The sequence below is a fragment of the Paramisgurnus dabryanus genome, chromosome 1 (assembly GCF_030506205.2).
Source record: "Paramisgurnus dabryanus chromosome 1, PD_genome_1.1, whole genome shotgun sequence".
In the NCBI taxonomy this organism is placed as follows: Eukaryota; Metazoa; Chordata; class Actinopteri; order Cypriniformes; family Cobitidae; genus Paramisgurnus; species Paramisgurnus dabryanus.
This window is the reverse complement of record NC_133337.1, coordinates 42,947,682-42,969,848: the sequence shown is the minus strand read 5'-3', so window position 1 is coordinate 42,969,848 and position 22,167 is coordinate 42,947,682. Positions and strand designations below refer to the sequence as shown.

Here is a 22,167-nt window from a genome sequence, read left to right as displayed (position 1 = left end):
TATTCAAGAAATAATATTCCACAGCAGATGTTGTGCGTTTTAGAAATGCAATAGTCATTTATGTCTCTGCTCTTTCTCTACTCAGAGAGTCAATATAGGGTTACTGTAGTTCGTATATTAGGTCCACTGTGCAAAATTGAATTTAAATTAAATTGGCCCACAGTAAGTTCAATTAAAATGACAGGAAGTGAAATCTGACTAAAAACAAAGAAAGTGTTGGCCTCCATCTGTGCATTATAATAATAAGTAAAGTCCAATCAAATCCACTTATTTACAGAACGAATAAACATTATATGCATGAGAACTTCATAAGTACTTCTTTTAATAACACAATTCATCTCATTTTACTTTCAGGTGGAAGGTGATGCATATATTACCCGGGTGACCTGATTCACACCTTCAGGGAAGGGACACATAGAGGAGCAGTTTTGTCGAGGGACTCACCTGGAAAACCAGGTCAGCCCCTGATCCTTCTTCGACCCAAACCGGCTTCACGCTCCAGACCGTGTGCCCTGGATCTCTCGTCTATCATCTCTGGACCTTGACGTGGGAACAGCACCGGAACGGACCGCCCAATGCTAAGGAGGAACGGTCTTCTGCTGGTCCTGTGCTTCTTCTTCGAGCAGAGCTCCTGCGCTCCCTTCCAGAGCAGGCCAGGGCAGGAGTGGCCCCGCGGCGGTCTGGCGGGGCGGTTGGCGGGAGGGAGGAATGGGGGTTCCAGGGGTTTCCAGAGGGTCAAGAGGGGCTGGGTGTGGAACCAGTTCTTTGTGCTGGAGGAGTACATGGGCTCGGACCCACAGTATGTTGGAAAGGTAAGGACTGTTTGGACAGAAAGGATGATGCATTTCAATTTCAACAGTAGTGTTGAGCAAACTCTTGTTACTAAAATACAAAAAAACGAAATATTTAAATATATCCCACATAAATATTGAATATAAAATTTTAACTCTTTCCCCACCATTGACAAGTTATTTCGTCAATTAAAACAAAATGTTTTCTTGCCAATGGGGAGTTTTTAAGGCAATCCATATACCCGCAACTATCCACTAGGTTGCTTCTTACCCAACTTATAAAACAGTGAAGCATCCACTGATCCAAAAACAGTAAAAAAAACCTCATTAATCATTGTTCTGAATCTGATCCTAGACAAAAATGCTATTATTTCAGATTTTTACTCAAAATGTTGAGATGTATGTATTCAACATGTATGTAGCCCATCATGTGCGTGGTTTGTAATTTCAAAATATGTGTTCGGCATGTCGAGCAAACTTGTGTACATCACGTGTTTTGTCAAAATAAGTGCCCGCAGACGCGCCAAAAGGGTTTATGATAAAAGAGACGTTCGCGTTTGCAGATACTCGCAAAATCTCATGCAAAATCAGAGTTTACTGTTAAGGGAGTGTCTTGTGAGTATTTTGTGAACGAGAGCGTCTCTTTTATCAAAAACGGTTTTGACGTGTGTGCAGCAAGCACTTATTTTGACAAAACACGTGATGCACATGGTTCACATGACGCAACAAACACATCTTTTGAAAACACGAGCAACCCACATGACACTCCGAACACATATTTTGAGTCACGAGCCACCACTGTTGAGAGGGGTTAAAAAGAGAACAAATGAAGATAGGATGAAAGGTTTTTTTTCTGGAAGGCCTTTTGTGAAAATCATAAAAATGCTGGCGCTGGCTAGAGACTTAAAAAAAAACTGGCAGGGAAAGAGTTAAGGTTTCTGCATTTGCTATGTAAGTGCACTGCAAGGCACTTCAGCACTAAGTAGGCTATATGTCAAATAATGCAAGTGAAAATAAAACATAAAGTAAATACATATTTTATTTAACTTATTTTCCTATTTTCAGCACGTTGTGCAGATTTTTCCATTGCTATTGCAGCAAACATTATTGTCTATCCATATGGTTAAGCTAAGAAAATAAAAAACAATTCCTTTATTTAAACTCATACATTTATGAAAACAAATTTCTTGAGCATTTCCACATCCCATGCAGTTTTATTACAAGTAATAAGATTCTCCGGAGAGCCGACTTACTAAAGATGCTGTCTTTGATTTATCTACTTCTGTGCCAAAGCGATGCACACGTGCCAGTGCTTATGGATGATGGGAAATCTGTCTGACCCTCTTTTAAATCCCTTAATCCAAACCTCAACAAATTAACACAATGTGTCCAATATTAAAGATATTCGGAGGCTCTCGGTGTCCCTTAAGATGAGCACATGAATAATCCAGATTTATATTAGACATTGTTGACATTGACATGTTTTAATGGGGGCACCTAGCAGCATGTCTGCAATGCTTGGTGGCTTAAGAGATTAATTAAAAGCCATAAATCAAGACATGAAACAAGGAAACTTGCAAGTGAACCTTGCCATGGTGGGTTGTTTTTACGTAGCCATTGGTGTGTACATATGCAGTATGCTACTGGTTTTAATGCAAACTGGGTTGACCGAGCAAAACTAAAGCAGCCTGATAAAGATTTTAGACTTGTGGTTTCGGCTCAGCCCAATTTAAAGCTAATGAAAACACGGAGTCCTCACTTGATGAGGATGAAAACAAAAAACAACTTGATGCATCTATTGCGAATACATCAGCACTTATATGAGCGATAAAATCCACCCACAAGACAACACAAGCAGCGAGACTTTGCCATTAATTCTAATAATGATACAGCCGACAGGGAAAATAATGTAATTTTTCTATTGTATTACAAAATCTGTCAGCAGGTGAAAATTGGCTTTTAGCCTGATCCACACATTTGGTGCACACTGACAGTTTTCTTCAATCACAAACCATTTATATTTAAGGTTGCACTGCTGAGCATGCACATATAAACCAATGTTGGGGCAACACGTTGTTGTCATTTATTTAAATAACCAATGAAGTAACATGTTAAATTTATAATATCCAAGTTACCTTTTGGAACAAGCCTTCTAGCTGCGTTTTTTTTCTCTGTGTGGAAGTTTGCAGGTCCATCATAAACATTGCTGCTGTCGTTGTTGAGCAATATCACCATGCAAGCTAGTTTGGGAAGTATGAACACAATTATGCTGGAATTGAAAATTCATGCATTAAAGTTGCATTTTCTCGGCACATGGCCTTTAGCAGATCGTAATGTGACCTGATCTATTCACATACTTATCAAGTAAAATTAGACATTTCACTGTGTATTTCATTTAAGATTCATAGCTGCCGGGTCTTGCCTCTTTCTTACTTGTGTCTTGGTGGTCCAAATGCATGCAGACAGGGTCTGAAATTAACATCCTCTAAGTGACAACTGGCAAAAATTGGCTTTGGCAACAAACTGAGTGCTTGCCAGGTGACCTTTAACCTTAAAGAACCGAGACAGAATATTTGGTTTCATAACTTTTCATAATATAGCTTGTCTGACACTCATAGGACTGCGCAAATGTCACAACTGTCTATTAAAACATCTATCATTTTCTAACGTCTAACAGTAAAAATTTTATATCAGGTGCTATATCATAAATGCAGGGTTATTTCTAACATGCTGAGAGCTATGATGCATGCTGGGTTGTTTTAACCCAATGTTGGGACAAATATAAAAATGTTCTGGGTTAATTTTACCCAAGAGGTTTGGTTTGTCCCAGCCTGATCTTACAAGCATTTGTGTGCATTTTACGAGTTGGCTAATTCATATGAATTAGAACAAACACATACAATTATCATAAAAAACAATGTCGGAGGGGCAAAAATGTATGAATGTTGTCGTATGTACAATACATATGAATTGCCATGACATAGCGTTGTTTGTCCTAATGCAGGGTTAAAAATAACTGAGCATTTTTTTAAGACTGTATAATTATTTCCCCTCTTCTAAAACACAAACCTTAAGAAGAAAAAATACTTAGTAACATACGTTTAAAAAGTTTATATCTTCAGTAAGAAGCTAATTGGTAAAAAATATTTACAGCCAGTAAATTTTCCCAAATTGCTCACCATTAAAGTTAATTTTGTCCCCTGTATGTAGACATTCGGAGAGGAAGAAGAGACTAAACCAAACTCTCAAAGGGAGACTGATTAGGGCTTCATTTAGTGCCAAATTCATCTTAAAACAGATTGTGCTGTCCCCCGCTGAGCAAGAACAATTTGAACACCTCTATTTATAATTTAACATTCAGAGAGGATTTTTCTTTTAATAAAGTATGTACTCCAGCCTGCCATACTGCCTAATATTGTGTAAGTCCCCCACCAAAACAGCCCTGACGCATCGAGATATGGACTCCACTAGACCTTTCTATTAGAACCAGCATTCACTTTTTTTAGCAGCTTTTTTCAGCGACAGAAGACCCTGTCGCCGGTTCACCGCTTTTTGTTCATTGGACCACGTTTGATATGTAGGCTACTGACCACTGCAGATGAGGAACATCCCCCAAGAGCTGCAGTTTTGGAGATGCTCTGACCCAGTCGGCTAGCCATCACAAATTGGCTGGTCAAAGTTGCTCAGATCCCTACGCTTGCCCATTTTTCTGCTTCTAACACATCAACTTTGAGCAGTGTTCGAATTATGTCAAAGCTTATGGGGGGTCCCCTAGCTAAGCCCCACCCCCCGGTCAAGCTCCACCCCCATCATTATAGGGTCGCTGTGATTTCACAAAGTAAGATGTGATTGTCCTTGATCAACAATCATCTGATCCTGGTTTTAATCAAGGAAACCCCAAATTAACTAATTTATATTTTTGTGCTTTACCTGGGGTCCCATAAGGCTTATAGGAGGTTTGGGACCACCCCAGACCCCCTCAATTTGCACACTGACTTTGAGCACAAGTTAAGTTGATGTAAGTCCAGCATCTTCAAAACTCCAGCTCTTGTGAGATGGTCAGGAACTATCAAACGTGGTCCAAGGAAGGAAAAGCAGTGATCCAGCGACAGGGTCATGGGCGGCCAAGGCTCATTGATGCACGTGGGGAGCGAAGGCTGGCCCGTGTGATCCGATCCAACAGATGAGCTACTGTGGCTGAAATTTCTGAAAAAGTGAATGCTGGTTCTGATAGAAAGGTCTAGTGGAGTCCATACCTTGATGGGCCAGGGCTGTTTTGGTGGCAAAAGGGGGACCTACACAATATTAGGCAGGGGGTCATAATCTTATAGCGGATCAGTGTACATGATTGACTTTTTACACGTTTTAAATTATGATGTTAACAAATAAATGTGAATTTACAGCAAGAAAAAAGTAACAGAATAAAGAAAATCCCAGGGCCAAAACACTAAGAGACACGATTCGTGACACAGATGAATGCATTCCCCTTTTCGGCTGTGTCTGCTTTGCATACTTTTAAAGCGGTTTGCGCAATATGTCTTAATAATCGGGACAATGAGCCAAAATACCAGCAAAATGAATAATCATAATGCAAAATAAATAAATAAACAAGGAAATGTCACAATGCTCGTTCAATGAGCTCAGAGACCTAAATACACCACGCCTGGGGTTTAGAGGTACGCCGAAATGCGAAGAAGCTTTTTTTGTTTTGTTTCGCTTTGTTTTTCTTGAACCAGGGACTGGCTTTTGTCTATTTTGGATTAATAAATGCAAGCCTCTCCTAACGTTTGTTTACCGCTCTGTGACAGAGAGAGGATTCGAGGAGGTGCGCCGGTTGTGTGGCTCGGTGTCAAAGGAATAAACAAGATGAAAAAGAACAGGAAAGAACAATGCTGGCGTTGCTTTAGGATTCTTAGTCAGGCGTAAATGACACTTGGGATGTTGTATTGTTTCTGTGTCATGTCCACAATCTGCATCCATTACATTCGCCTAGTGCTTTGCAAATAATATGCCAGTGGTTTTGCAGGTATTTGTTTATTTTTCTGATGCACCACAAAAGCCTTTTGTGTCATCAATATGCAACAAAAAACGCAATAAACACCTGGCAACCATCTAGTAAACACCTATATAGCATTGCATTAAAGACATCACATTTTACAAAATGAATAAAACTAATGCCACTTTTTACTTAACAGGTACAGTGAAAATAAATGACCTTGTTGATATACCGGGGGATGTAAAATACCAAACAGACATATTTTATGATTTAACATTAATGCAAGCACTATTTTGCATTCAATGCGGGTCAGTCGATTGACTGACAAAATTTGCAACCGCAGGATAGTTTTTTTTAAGTTTATGCATTTATGCACAATCTTTGTGCATGAGGACACAATGGCCTCCAGACACTGGGGCAAATTTCATCACATCAGCATTTTATTGTTTATTACTCAGAAATAAAGGCCTCATTGAGCCTTTGGGAATACTGCAATAATGCCACATTTCCTCAATTAAATAATGCACTACAATCCCTACTGCTGAGCAATGGCTGTTCAGACTCATTTTACTTGTTGTTAATCATGTCTTCATTCTATATGTCCTGGTTTAGCCTTTTAGTCACCATTAAACCCTTTCATTCCTGTCTGACTACCCACAATTCACCTCTTCCCTCCATCTTCTGAGCTTATGATATAATACTAAGACTTAAAACTATACATAATCTCAAAGACATCATATAACATATCATTAGCCAAAGTGCCATCCATCAATCCTTGCATCCAACGTTTTATACATTACAGAGGTGATTTTTTAATCAAATAAACTAATAACGTTATTTTAATGTTTACATTCATGTGCCGTTTAATGCATATTTTTGTTGTATTGCACAGTTTGCTTTAGATTAGATGTTTGTTATACATATAGGCTACACATAATAAGGGTCTACGTTGACTGATACTGTACTGTATATACTTTTCCTAACATCTTAAATAAGGATTGGGGACTACCCAAATTCAAACGCTGCATTTTACCCTAGTTTCCAATCATCTAATAAACTCCCTGATGAATAAAATCCCTGCTCTACATTTCTCTCATTCCTGTTTCACCCTGAAACATGTCAGATTACAGTAGTGAAATGTGTTGAGCATATTTCACATTGATTCTAAAGCAGAAGATTCACAAAAACTATAAAAAGGAGAGCTTTAACCAGACCGCCCCGGACCTCAAATCTAAGCGTTCCAATCCCAGATGAGCAGGAATGAATCATCAGGAGGGCCAAGCGGATCAAGGGTTTATACTGTATTTACAAAAGACCCGACTGACTGGGTTTTTGTGTATGTGTGCGTGTGTCCATCACCCAGTAAGCTTTGCTGAGGCACATCTAAACTCTAGGCGCAGGAAAGGGAGTAAAGATTTTTGCCTGATACTGTAATTGAAGAAATAACTCCTCCTGAAGGAGGTGTACTGTACAACATGCCTTTCTTGAAAAAAATGGTGCTTACAGATCCGATCCAGTAATGGCATCTGAGAATTTTGCTCCAAGATGCTTTGAAAAATACATTTTTATCTTTTTCAGCACACTCTGTCGAACAAGTACGATTTGTATGCAAACATCAAGCCTTAAATTATTTTCAACAAATTTGCTCTTTTAGTTTGGCTCTCACTCTCCCTTTGTTTCCTAAAGAGTACCCATTATCCGATTCACGATTTCACATCTCCTTTGGTGTGTAAGTGTGTATTAAAACTTGTTAATGATATGCAAATGGTACAAATTACAAAGTAAACGATAATTTACCGTCTCCAAATTAAATCTCTTTTTTTGGACTACAACAGACACACAGATTGTAGGCTACAGTTTACTTCCTCTGCCTGTGGACGTGGACAAGACTGACTGATTATCATAATTTCTCCTGATTCTGACTCATATTTAAAGATTCGGCTTGTATTGATAAAGCAGTAAAGGCGATATTAACTCTTTCCCCGCCATTGACGAGTTATCTCGTCCAAATAAAGAAAACATTTGCATAAAAAAAAATTCCTGATGAATTTGAATGTTAATCTGTAATACAACACTTTTTCAATTTATAAAAAAATAAAACTGAAGCAAAAGGTTATTTACTAGGGATGCACCGATAGGATTTTTTTGGGGGCCGATACCGATTTAAACAGACAACTTTTGTCCGATACCGATATTAAACACTTGTATACAATACTATACAGTTGGTCTATTAGCTAGTTTATTTCTGCATCAAATTATTTTTACTGAACATGGATTAGATCTAATTAACATTCAACTGACCATCATAATAAGAGAGGCACAAATTAAGCTAAAACAAATATAATAAGACAGCATGACAACCTTCAAAGGTGGTTTTTGCTATTCAGCATTTATTTCATTAACAACATTAACTCATTTTTTTTTTTTTTACATATAATGGATTTCTTTATGCAGTTAATAAATAAACAATCAGTATCGGCCTTTCTCGTGCTATTGCCGATATGCCGATGGTTTCAAAAACAAAATCGGCCGATAAATATCGGCGGCCGATACATCGGTGCATCACTATTATTTACTAATTTTAAACTCTGTGTATGTTTGGATAGTTGTTCTGAATCGGATCCCTAAAAAAATCCTTCCCAAAAATGCAATTATTTCAACTTTTTGCTAAAAAAAAAATGTAGTTTTAAAGAACAATACCCATATTTAAGAGTTTATAAGCAGAGAAAAAAAAAATATATATACACTGTACATACACAGACACAGAAACACACACACACACACACATACAGTATAAACAAGTCTGGTGATTAAACCAAAAGTCAGTAATAACGGATAAGCATTTGGTTCTTTCACTGAAAGTTCCCTCATTTGAATACAATACAGCTTGTTTGTGTGAACTCTTTTTAGCTGACATGTTAACACTTTTACATTGTTCACCGCCATGACGCTCCCTGTCCTCACATTCATTCCCAGCAATGACTCTCCAATCTCATCTTTTAGAAACAACGCATCATTAGCACGAAACTCTTTTGGGAATCGACAGGTTTATTCTGAGGAAAAGAACAGGAAAAAGACATTGCATTTTATAACAGATAACCTTTCACTACAAAAATATTGTATGCCTAGAGTCATAACAACAGCATACAGTGACTTGATTTAGCACTTTCTATTATTTGTGCATTAGCATACAGAATACAGAAAACTAAATCATTTTTTTTTTTCAGAACTAAACTCTTTCAGCATGAATAGAGAACAATTCACACAATTTAACACTTATTAGTCAACATTAAATTACCTCATTTACTTTAATACAAATTTTGGTCTTCGTGTGCATTGTTCATCAGTCCGCATTATGCAGAAAGCAAAACATTATTGTTTGTTTTCATAATATTTGATGTTGTCAACAAGCCTGCCATAATAATAATGTTGGCCGATAGCCACAAATCTTTTCAGACATTGCTTTTTTGCTACTAATGCAACTTTTCTGAAATCATGTCAATAGCTTGATTATTTATTTAATAAGGACAATGCACATTAATTAGCATAGTTACTTAAGTCCATCATCTAAATATGCCAGCTTTATTTATGCAGACTAATACCCATCTGTAGTTAAAGCTGTAATTATAAAATTTACGGCAATTAAATTAAATAACAACGCAATTGAAAAAGTAACATTATCGTAAAGATATGCAACAATGATATAAACATAAAGTGATGAAAAATCATCATTTAGTATATAACATGACTGTCATGACCTTGTGTTTACTTTCCCTTTGTTAATGTGACAGGATCATGGGGCTTGTTTGACTTTATGCGGCGCCACAAGAATCGACAGCCGGATGACATCATAGTAGCGCGAGAGCGATTCGCGAAATCATACGGATGAGTTTGCTTTTAAATCGCTCTCACAGAACTTTGACGTCATCTGGCTGTCGGTTCTTGCAGCGTGGCATAAACTCGAACAAGCCTGTTGTCTTGTTTTGTGTGGAGAGTCACATGGCCTGTGTTTGTTTTGTGTACCTCGTGCTCTCCTGTCTTAAGTCTTGACCCCGCCCCCTTGTTTCCTTGTCAATTATTCATTTTTAGTGTACACCTGTATGTCCTCGTTCCTTAGTTTAGTTCCCCTCTATTTAATGTCATTGTGTCGGATGTTTTGTGCTGGATCGTTGTGTGTATTATGTCTTGCCCTGCCATGTTTATTTCTGGATTTTATTGTCCTTGTTTGCCCCATCAAGGGTATTTTCTGTTATTTAATTAAGTATTTTGTCATGAGCTGTCTGCATTTGGGTTTTGTCCTCCCTACACATGACAATGACTTGTTTAGTTGTTAGTTAATGTTTTAATTAACAATGAATTCATGTGTTGAGTTATGTAGTTAATTATGGCTCTTCATTAGTTTGATTAGTACATGCTTTAATTCAGCATTACTTCATACAGTGTTAAAGTAAGAATTAATTGAGATATTTGTTCATTATAATTCATGTTACCTCAGCCTTTACTGAGCAGATGCAAAATGTTTAAACAATGTGTATGCATTAAAGGGATATTTTATCGAATAATAAAAATTTGTTTTCTAAGTCAATGGTTACTGTCAACTGTTGCTTTCCATCATTATTCAAAATATCTTGTTTTGTGTTCAACATAATAAATAATCGCATACAGGTTTTGAACAGCATGATGGGTGAGCAAATGATAACAGAATTTTAATTTTTGGGCGAACTATCCCTTTAACAGTTTTGTTGTTTAAAATAGTTCAAAGCTAAAGGGTTAAACTGACCTTTAAGTGTATAACAAACTCTATAAATACACCAAGCTGCAGCTGGAACATTAGATTCTATAATGCAATCACAGTCAGCGCTCAGCTATAATCAGCATCAAATGACCAGAGAGAATCTCTCCAGTGACCTGTACACTAATCAAGGTTACCATGTACATAGACCCGGAAAGACGCGCTGCAATTATCTGTTCCCTCTTCTCATCAAGCATGCTTAAACCATTAACAGAGCTACTGAGCGACATCAGACACGTGTTGTTTATGGTTAAGCACTAGGGATGAAACAATATACAAAACATTTGCACTTCGGTACGAAGCTCAGTTATAAATCACGGTTCGGTTCAGTTTCGGTACAGTTAGAGGGAAGAAATGCGAAACATAAAATTACTTATTACACAGCTCTCTGGAATGCTTGATTCTGATTGGTCAGTTGAGACATTTGCAGGTTCGTTCTTTTCAAATAATAACCGCTCCAAAGTAATAACGCATAGCCGGTACTACTTGTACGATTAAAATCGCTCCGCGCCAATAAAGATTACTGTTTGGCACCATCTTGTGACAAACACTGGACAACCACCATTAAGAATGGAAAATTTTGACATGTACGGAAAAAAACAAAACATTTAAACAGTGGATAGAAGAACGAACAACGACAAGACACCGAGAGCTTACTGAGACTGAACTTGACAAAATAGAGCATGACAGCTACGATGCCAACACACAAAAAAATACAGAATGGGCATTAAAACTTCTCAAAGACTGGCTAAAAGAGAAAAAAATGGAGACAGACAAGTATGAAGCAGAGGATCTTAATAAGGTATTACCATCATTTCATGCATCTGTGCAAAGTATCGCGGAAGGATAAAAATGTTAATTTAAAACAAATATGCCAATACATTTTTTCAAATTCATATTCATGTCCAGTTTTTTTTCTTATGTGGCAAGTGAATAAGCGGGATAATGTAGAGGCAGCCTGTAGTTATCGCGAAATAAGCCCCTTCAGTGCGATACAAGCCCCTTCGCTTCGAGTCGGGTCCTGATCACACTGTCGGGGCTTATTTCCCGATAACTACCGGCTGCCTCTACATTATCCCTTACTTGTCGTTTCTTATTTACTTATGTAAACACCAGATTTTACATTTAGTAAAAATAGTTTTTTTTAATCCTGCTTGTGTCAAATAAAATGAAACATTTTATTTAAAAATTTGACTTTAGGCCACTTTGACGCTCTCGCCCGCAGCGGTGTGAACGTACAGTGACACTGTAAAAGACACCATAATGTACCTGTATAAGAAAATATAAAATTATAAATATATTTTTGCAGTTGAAAATTTATTATTTTTTTATCTTTTCAAACATGTTATGTTTACAGTAACGTTGTATGCAAGGTGAATATAAATGCTTTAAAATATATTTATTTTTAAACTATATATATATTTTAAAAATCAAATTTTAAATATATTTCAAAATATACAAAAATAGGCAAAAAATATATTAGTGACTGGCGTGAAAAATAAATGTCGTAAATATTTCAAAATACAGTTCAGTACATATATGTTTTGTATATTTTGAAATATATTTAAAATCTGATTTTAATATATATTTTTAGAAAGAGAATAAAATGTGGCCCAGTGGAACGAAAAAACACATCCGCCTTTAGTGGCTTTGCTAAAAAAAAAACTTGTGGTCCTGATGCTGATTTTGCATTTTAACTCTTTCTCCGCCAGCCTTTTTTTAAAAAGTTGCCAGTCAGCGGCAGAATTTTTCATGATTTTCAGAAAAGTTTAATGGCTTCCAGAAAATGGTAATTTTTAAATATATAAACAATATATCAAATGAAAGAACAGACCCTTTGCTTAAAAAAACTGTTTCGTCCTACCTTCATTATTTCTCTTTTATCACCTCTTGAATATGGGTAGGTTTCTTCAAAAACACAAAATTTTGAGCAAAAAACTGAGATAATTGCATTTTTGTGAACGACTTTTGATAGTGATCAGATGCAGAGCAATCTTTAAAACATACACGGAGTTCTTTCTCTTTCATGTGAGGAGTCACTTCTGGGTCTACATTTCACTGGCCACCTGGTGGATAATAGAGGTATTGTGGAAAACGGCACTTCTCGTCATTGGCAGAGAAGCTTTTCACTTCTTTCTCAGGAGAAATATGTTATGATAATAACATCTTTCTTTGCACAAAATCGTCTTTGTTCAGTGATGGCTGACCTCGGTTTGTAAGAACACAAATTAGGCTGGTTGTCATGGTGATAATTAATTTATTAATAATGTGTTATGTATAACAAGTACCAGCATGCAGTCAATTAACTGATGTGGAGTATTAGTGCTTTAATGGTTCTGTATTTGACGGATGAAAAAGTCAAGAAATATGCCACCCATTTAATAGTTCAAAATAATCATAAGCTATATGGCCATGATACAGAAAATGTATTAAAAAGCAATTTTACCATAGTGATATCAGCTCACTCTAAATTGCTTTGGTCTCAGTGAATGATACTGCCAGCAACATTAACATTTTTTAAGTACGTCTTTAGTGCATTTCGTACAGAAATACCATTATTATAAAAGCTTGATTAAAATATCAAGGGAAAGTATTACATTGGCAGAGCAGATAAATGACATCATTATTGCATTTTTTTTTTTTTTTTTGCAGTGGCCTATCTGTGACAGTGTGTTGGTAATCTGTAACATATGTTACCATTGCAAATGTCTTTCCTAAATGCAATCAAATTGGCTCCCTGTATTGCCGGTGTCTCACTTGCATAATTTGGAACAGAATAATTCATATAAATGACATCTGCAGAGGCAAAATTAGTTTGGCGTCAAGATTTTGGGAAGGCTTTGGGACTGAGGTTACCATAACCAGATTGTTTTTGGGGTGTCGGATTATTGTGGTGATCTTATGTTCTGGTTTCCGTGTCCAATCATTACCAAAATTCCTTATATTTGATCATTTTAGCATATTGATTTTTAGATGGGGTGACAATATTGCAGTACAGAGGTACTAGTTGTTTTTATAGTGATTGTAATGATGCAGACAACTTACACAAGCCTAAAGGTACATTCACACTGGGCGCCAGCGTTAACGCTTCTCATTTACTTTATATGGGTAATGATTGGCGTTGGCCAAACTGAATTGTGGATCCATCTGCGTCACTCCCATTGCTCGCGGCAGAAGTTGAAAATTTTTTCAACTTATTAGATCGCATTTACAAAATTTTCACAAAATGCATTCCAGTAAAATGTTTTTATTACAAACAATAAACAAACAAACAAAACTCTTAAATATAGGTATTTTTCTTCAAAAATTATTGATTTTTGCAAAAAAATTCGTCAATAGCAAACACTGTACAAATTATACAAGTTTTTTTTTTTAATATTCATAAACCCTAAAATGTTGTTTAACTCTTTATTGCTATCGACAAGTTTTTTTTTTTTTTTGCAATAAACAATTATTTTTGAAGAAAAAAACCCATTTTTTTATATTCATAAACCCAAAAATTTTGTTTAACTTTTTATCGCTATTGACGTGTGTGTTTTTTTTTTTTGCAAAAAAAAAAAAAAAAACAATTATTTTTGAAGAAAAAAATATATTTTGTAATATTCATAAATAAAAAAAAATTTGTTTACCTTTTTATCGCTATTGATGAGTTTTTTTTTGCCCCTCAAAAAAAAAAAAAAAAAATATATATATAAATATATATATATATATATTTTTTTTTTGCAAAAAACCACGTCAATAGCGATAAATAGTTAAACAAAATTTTGGGGTTTATGAATAAAAAAAAAAATTGTATTTTTCTTCAAAAATAATTGTTTATTGAAAAAAAAACCTTGTCGATAGCGATAAAGAGTTAAACAAAAATTTGTATAATTTGTACAGTGTTTGCATTTTATGAATGTGTTTTTGCATATTGATTTGCATATCTTTTGAATATCAAGTTTATTCTTTATTTTTTATTTTTAGGCTGACCAAAGTGCTGTATAAATTAGTAAAATATACAATTTTCATACAATGTTATGGTGTTGGAATGTTTCGAGTGCAGTATTTTCATGTCTTGAATGCAGTACTTGCATGTTTTGTATTCAGCGTCTGTCTGTTTTTAATGCAGTGTTGCACACATAAAACATCTTGGGCCACGTCAAGCAGTTCGATTTAACGTTCATCATACAGACCTTATCAGTGCATGTTTGCAATCACGCTCAAACCTGTTAATTCACACAGTAAATCTGACCTCTTTGTTTTCACCAGATGATGTCGTGAGACGCACAAGTAAAGATTAAGCCTGTTTAAGATAAGCCTCCCAGCACAAAATCCATTTTTATCTGCTACTGGATGTTGACAGCCACAAGGTCAACAGTAGATGAGAATTTCAGTGGGGGCTCAATCCAGCTTTCAAACAAATTTAGAAAATAAGTACTTTGAACACAGGCAAGGTTTGGTATTACTAAAGTGCACCGGTAGAGAGTGCAATTATCTTTCTCAAATTCATGTTATTGTATTCATTTGAAAACTCAAAGCAACTGCATCAGTGACGGTGATCTTTATTGTTTATAAGTAAACATGTGAGTATGTGTTTGTTTGCTGAAAACTACAGTATAAATAATAATACGGTCCGCGGCTAGTTGTGCGTAGGTCCTATGGCGTAGTTCCGTGTCGGTTTTCATTTAGACTGTGTCGTCATCCGCGTTGATGTGCAAACACACATGTAGACCGTAGGCAGTATCCACGCGTGTAACTACAGTAGCAATGCGACCGTCAATGAAGAACCAGCTTGGCAAGTTAACGAAGAAGAAACAGCAACTTTTTATGTATGATTTGAGAAAACCAGCAATGATGGAAGTAAATAAACAGCGATTTTTGTTACAGTTTGAGTTAAATCACTCCTCAACTTCGCCCATCTTTGTTTTGACCATCGCAAACGGAAATATCTATGATGCAGTTTTTTTCATCTGACGGGAGGGTTCTGGTGGACTTGCGCACGAATATAAATTGGACTTTACTAAAGTCTCCTAACCCACTCATGAGAAGGCAACAAAGAATCAAGAACCTTTGCTTCCTTCTGGTTTTCATCAATCAAAGATTTGAAAGTCTCCCTTTTAGGCCTGATAAACTTTGATTGTTTGTTTATACGCAGCCTTTACCCTTTCCCTTTGCTTTAGATGTGTTGTTGTAGTTTTGATGTGAAAGTTGAATGTAGTTTTGTTTAATTGCTTGTGATCTGATCATCCACCTGAGACTGACTCCATCTGTTAGGGCACACACACACACACATATGCACACACGTACGCACAATCTCAAATTAATTTCCAAATTAATGTGTAACATAATCAAATGTTGTCATGTAGCTCAATTGAAAGGGCATTGCATGAGCAACACAAAGGTAATGGAATTGAATCACTGGAAAATTCACAAATGATTTAAATGTGCACCTTGAATAAACTGTACATTGCATGGGACAAGCAATTTGGATAAGCATTGCATTGGACAAAACATTTTCCAGATGCAGAATAGTGTGGTGTAAATTGTATGCTTTTTTACATTTTGTCTTTTGTAAAGCTGCTTTTCAACAGTGTAAACAGTTTATATTAAGTTATACTCATGCAAAAAAAAACAAATAGCCAGATAGCACAGATATTATTTTTTATATCTGTAAACTGAACGTAATGCTGTAACACTTGCAAGTTAAAAGTAAATGCCCTCTGTACTGTTTCCTTACATCCTTGCAGTATCAGCACTAGGGAAATGTTTTCATTGAACTGAATTGGCCGAGTGTTTAAAGTTCACCCTGACTGTATTAGTATGCTATGAACGTACAGAAATGCTTGTCCTCACTACATTTCCATACCTTGCCATGTAAGAAAAATCCAGTTCTTCATCAGTTCTCGTATTTACTTTCCCCTGACAGAATCTGTAAGATGCTTGACATAAAAATTATAATTTAAGAGATAAGGCACGATATAAAATAAAAAATCAAGTTTACATGCATTATAATGTTTTTAATATTGTATGTTATCTCATTAGCTTCGCTTGCAGGCGTTTGTGATACGTTGTGAGTATGTTGTGTACGAGTCATTTAATTATCTTAGGTTGGAAAGCTGTCTCAGCATCATATTCCCACTGTGGGGAGAATGTGCAGAGCATGCTGGGAACAGTGGGGAAAAAAAACTGAAAATGTATGCCGTTTTAATAAGCAATAAACATCTTGGAAATCTTTCAGGTGCTTTGGGTTGAACTGTGGCATGCAAACACATTTGAGCTTTTTTCCATAAAATTATTCAGCTTTCATAATCACCGAAAGCTTGTAGCACAAACACTAAATATACTGTTGAAGATGTCATTTTGACATGTTTTGAGGGGCTATTATTTCCCCAGCACATTAGGACCCCATCGAGCCCGCAGGCGGTCGTGCAGCTCTGTAATTGCATTTGTTACAAGAGGTGGCATGTGCTGTAGTTCACTGTTGCTCTTTTGGCACCTGTTGATTCTGTCCATAACTAACGCATAGGAAGTGGTTTGAGTCCAGAGAGAAAAGAGCTCTGATCCGATAAACTGTAAACAATGATCATTTTCTCATGCTGTGAAATGCAGTGCGTGAGACTACTGTGAAAAATGAAGCTGTAAATAGCGAATGAGGAATTAAAACACCAGGAGGGTCTACGTGTGCAGCAAATAATGTGAAAAATATAAACGTTTTGAATTTTTTAGGATAGCAAATGGTCAACATTTTTACTAAACAAAAAATATTATAAATATGACTGGGACACATGCGACTTAAAGGGATAGTTCGGCCAAAAACGATATTAAACCCATGATTTACTCACCCCCAAGCTGTCCGAGTTGCATATGTCCATCGGTTTTCAGACAAACACATTTTTGGATATTTTAGAAAATGTTTTAGATCTTTCAGTTGATTCAATGTAATGTTACGGGGTCCACGACCTTCAAGTCCAAAAAAAGTGCGTCCATCCTTCACAAAATAAATCCACACGGCTCCAGGATGATAAACAAAGGTCTTCTGAGGGTAATCCGCGCGGTGTTAGTGTAGAAATATCCATATTTAAAACTTTATTAACGAAAATAAATACCTTCTGGTAGCGCCGCCATCTTAGACTCCTCTGTATTCAGGAGAGAGTATTAGCGTAGTGTACGCACTTTTCTTAGTGACGTATGACAAATCACAGAGCAGCAGCAGAGTAGCCTCAGTAGGCTGCGTAAGCTCTTATCCTGAATGCGGACGCGACTAAGATGGCGGCGCTACCGGAAGGTAGTTATTTACGTTGATAAAGTTTTTAATATGGATATTTCTACAACAACACCGCGCGGATTACCCTCAGAAGACCTTTGTTTATCATCCTGGAGCCATTTGGATTTATTTTGTGACGGATGGACGCACTTTTTTGGACTTGAAGGTCGTGGACCCCTTAACATTACATTTAATCAACTGAAAGATTTAAAACATTTTCTAAAATATCCGAAAATGTGTTTGTCTGAAAACGATGGACATATGCAACCCGAACAGCTTGGGGGTGAGTAAATCATGGGTTTAATATCATTTTTTGGCCGAACTATCCCTTTAATACACATCAAACAGGTGAAATACATCTCAGTATCACTGAACCTCTCCATGCATTCTGTTTCCTTCTGTTTGCTCTGATCTGGCATGTTTTAATTTTCAAAATATCACATTTTTACAGTATATTTAAAAGTAAATAACAGATTTCTTACTTTATCAATGATGCAGAATGACTAGTATTTGAGATACCCATGACAAACTAAAAGAGCAAGTGCTTTAGAGACGGTAATGAGCATCTGGGAAGGTTACTAAACTTTGACTTCATTCTGCTCAACCCTGGTTTATTTTTCCATGATCTCGTAACCAAAATAAGTGAGAAAAATCACCTTAGCAGGAAAGTTGGTACAATTTATTTTTATCCGAGCAGATTTAATGCCATATAGATGGAGCTTCACGCGGAGGCCTTACGTAATGGATTGCTATTGTTATGCTAATCAAATTTTTAATTAGTATCACCTGACTTTTCTACTTCTGGTTATTACTGGAGTGATTGTTGAGTTTTATTCTCTTTGGAAAATCTTTCTGCCTTTATTCTCTTTCCTTTCATTCTTTTTTGAATGTGCAGATATGACACAATGAAGCTGATAATTAAGCGCATGTTCTTTATTCATCTGATATCAAATTTCGAAAGCTTCAGATATAAAAAATCAGGGAAACAGCAACTTTTTGAAGTTCACGATGTTTCAAGCTACTATTATACCTATGAATACGGAGCCCCTAATGGGACATGGAGCAAAAATTTAATAACGTTTCGTTTCGCGTGAGCACGTGAAAGTTTCACATGAGCATGTGAAACTAAACTTTAAAAAAAAAATTCTGCACATGGTTTCGCGTGAGCACATGAAAGTTTAGATTTTTTTTAATCCAACGTCACCTTAGGGGCTCGGTATATAAAAACCAGAGGTCTGAAGTAATTAGTACTAAAGTATTTTTACTTAACGCAAGTAAATTTTTCAAGTATCAGTCTTTCTCCATATTTCAATGCATATTATTGTAGTTTTGATTTCGCTTCTTTGTTGTTGTTTTTTTACCTTTAAGTACAATAAATCAAATACTTTCTTATACTCAAGTTAAACATTTAGTACAGGTACTTGAGTAAAACTAATTAAGTACTAGTTTTTTTATAAATAATGACTAGTAGTAATAAATGATGTTTAATATGAAATGTAGTGGAAAAAAAGTATAATGGTATGGTTTAGAATGTAGTGAAGTAAACAAAAACAAAAAAACACACTGATAAATTACAGATACTTGAAAAATGTACTTGAATAAAGTAGAAATACTTTACTACTTTTCATTACTTTACTACCTCTGATAAAGACTTGAGTATATGATAACCACTGATATTCAGTATTTAACAGTATTTAATCACTATTTAAAGGGTACATCATAAGACATTTTGAAGATTTGAAATAAATCTTTGGTGTCCCCAGAGTACGTATGTACATTTTTAGCTCAAATATCATAAAGATAATTTATTACAGCATGTTAAAATTGCCACTTTGTAGGTGTGAGCAAAATGTGCCGTTTTGGGTGTCATTTTAAATGCAAATGAGCTGTTCTCTGCACTAAATGGCATTGCCGTGGTTGGATAGAGCAGATTAACTCTTTCCCCGCCAGCATTTTTAAAAAAAGTTGCCAGCCAGCGCCAGCCTTTTTCATGATTTTCACAAAAGTTTAATGCCTTCCAGAAAATGTTCTTCTTTAAATATATAAACAAACAATGTATCAGATGAAAGAACACACCCTCTTCTTTCAAACAAAAAAAAAAAAAAAAAACGTTTCATCCTTCCTTCATTAGTTCTCTTGTAATCACCTCTCAAACATGGGTAGGTTCCTTCAAAAACACCCAATTTTGAGCAAAAAGCTGAGATAATTCCATTTTTGCAAAGGACTTTTGATAGAGATCAGATGCAGAGCGATCTTTAAACATACACAGAGTTCTTTCTCTTTCACGTGAGGCGCTACTTCCGGGTTGTATAAGTTGCGGAAGTGCGCCACCTGGTGGATAATAGCGGTATTGCGAAAAGACGGATAATCTCGTCATTGGTGGGGAAGCGTTTTCTCTTAATCGACGAGATATCTCGTCAATGGCGGTGAAAGAGTTAAGGGGCTGTATTATCCCCTTCTGACAAGGGGAGCCAAATTGCAATGACCTGTTTTATCACATGCTAGTGGAGAATGGTTTACCAAAACTAAGTTACTGGGTTGTTTTTTTCACATTTTCTAGGTTAATAGAAGCACTGGGGACCCAATTATAGTCAGATTGTCGTGATATGTCCCCTTTAACTAAAATACATGCAAAGGCAAACTTTGACCAGGGTTCAAAGTGAATCAAGAAAGCCTATAAAATTGTTGTTCAATTCCTAAAATTAAATTAAGTTAGCAAACATGATGAAGGATTTGTGGAGAACACTGGTTCCATCATCCAATAACCAAAGAGCATCATGTAATACAATGTACCAAACTATTAAACATGAGGTATTGTTCAAAGGATAGTTCACCCAAAAATCAAATTCCTGTCATCATTTACTCACCCTGATATTGTTTTAAACCTGTATGAGTTTTCTATATTGATTAACAAGAAAAGAAGATATTTTGATAAATTATGATAAACACACAGCTGATCCTAACCATTGACTTCCATAGTAGGATAAATAAATATTATGGAATTATTGTTATAATTGATGAGGAAGATATTTTGATAAATTATGGTAAGCACACAGTTGACGTTACCCACTGAATTCCATCACATTTGTTTTTTTCTACTATTAGGGTCAATGTTTACACTCAGCTGTATGCTTAAGCACAACATGAGGATGAGAAATTTATGACAGAATTTTGATTTTTGGGTGAACTATCCCTTTAACTGAACTATGCAAAAGATATGCGTTTATTTTCTCTCCTATTCTCTGACACATTTGGTCTCTCTTTCCATCCTCCAGTTACACACTGACCTGGATAAAGGGGAGAACGGGGTGAAGTACACTCTCTCAGGTGAAGGTGCTGGGACCATCTTCACCATCGACCAAACCACAGGAGACATACACGCCTTACGCAGTCTGGACCGCGAGGAGAGGCCTTTCTACACGCTACGAGCCCAAGCTGTGGATATCGAGACTAACCGGCCACTGGAACCCGAGTCAGAATTTGTCATCAAGGTGCAGGACATCAACGACAATGAGCCAAAGTTCCTGGAGGGACCCTACACGGCCAGCGTACCAGAGATGTCACCTGTCGGTAAGAGATTCTGCTAGTCATCTGCTAGTCTATGTGTTTGAATGAATGTTGGAGTAAAAGACAAAAGCCCAGTTTGGTCTTAGAATTGCGTTTAGGCAAAGAGGTTTTATATCTTAATAGCCCTGCTTTTTAGCCTGGTTAGCCAGACCTACATCAAGATGTAAGGTCTGGCAACTCTTCACACAAACGGCTCAATGCAAGGGGCGGGATATAAGGTTGTCCCTCAAAATGCCTCTGCACGCAATAGGATAGCGCTATGACCAATCAGAGCAACGAAGAACGAAGTTTTCAAGTAGGAACCGTCGCAGCTCTGTCGTCATCATGTTAAGCCCGCCCCACAGACGCTACACACGATGTGATTGGCCTGACCAAATTTTGGTTTTTGGAGCTGTTAAGTGTATTGTGAGTGCCTAGACTAAACCCTGGCAGCAAATATATTTTGCGGCCGGTAGGGTGCGTCTAGATTTCTAGGCTACCTGCTTTTAGTATTAATAAGGGACAGTGCAGCACTCAATAAGACCACTCTGCCAACGGAAGTCCTGCCTTACAGTTAAAAGAACCAATCATCAATCGATAAAGACTGATGATTCTCTGTGAGAGGAGTTCTGAACAGAGTTGCGCGGGGTGATTGGCAACTTGTGCGCATGAACAGTAGCTAAAATGACCAAGACATTTTTTTTGTTAAGCTTAAGAAACTGTTCAAGTAGATGGGACTTTAGTCTTGCATGACTGAAATAGCTGGCCCGATGTTTAGTAACACTTTGGGGTGTAA

General features: G+C 36.5%; 1 protein-coding gene across 1 annotated transcript in view; it reads left to right on the top strand.

Annotated features, from left to right (window-relative positions):
• cdh12b (cadherin 12b) overlaps nt 1-22,167 on the top strand; it is a 176,555-nt gene that overhangs the window by 72,824 nt on the left and 81,564 nt on the right. Inside the window, exons 2-3 of the mRNA XM_073815067.1 lie at nt 355-812; nt 21,101-21,395. Coding sequence (XP_073671168.1) covers nt 576-812; nt 21,101-21,395 — 532 coding nt within the window. The 5' untranslated portion in view covers nt 355-575. The remainder of the gene's footprint in view (nt 1-354; nt 813-21,100; nt 21,396-22,167) is intronic.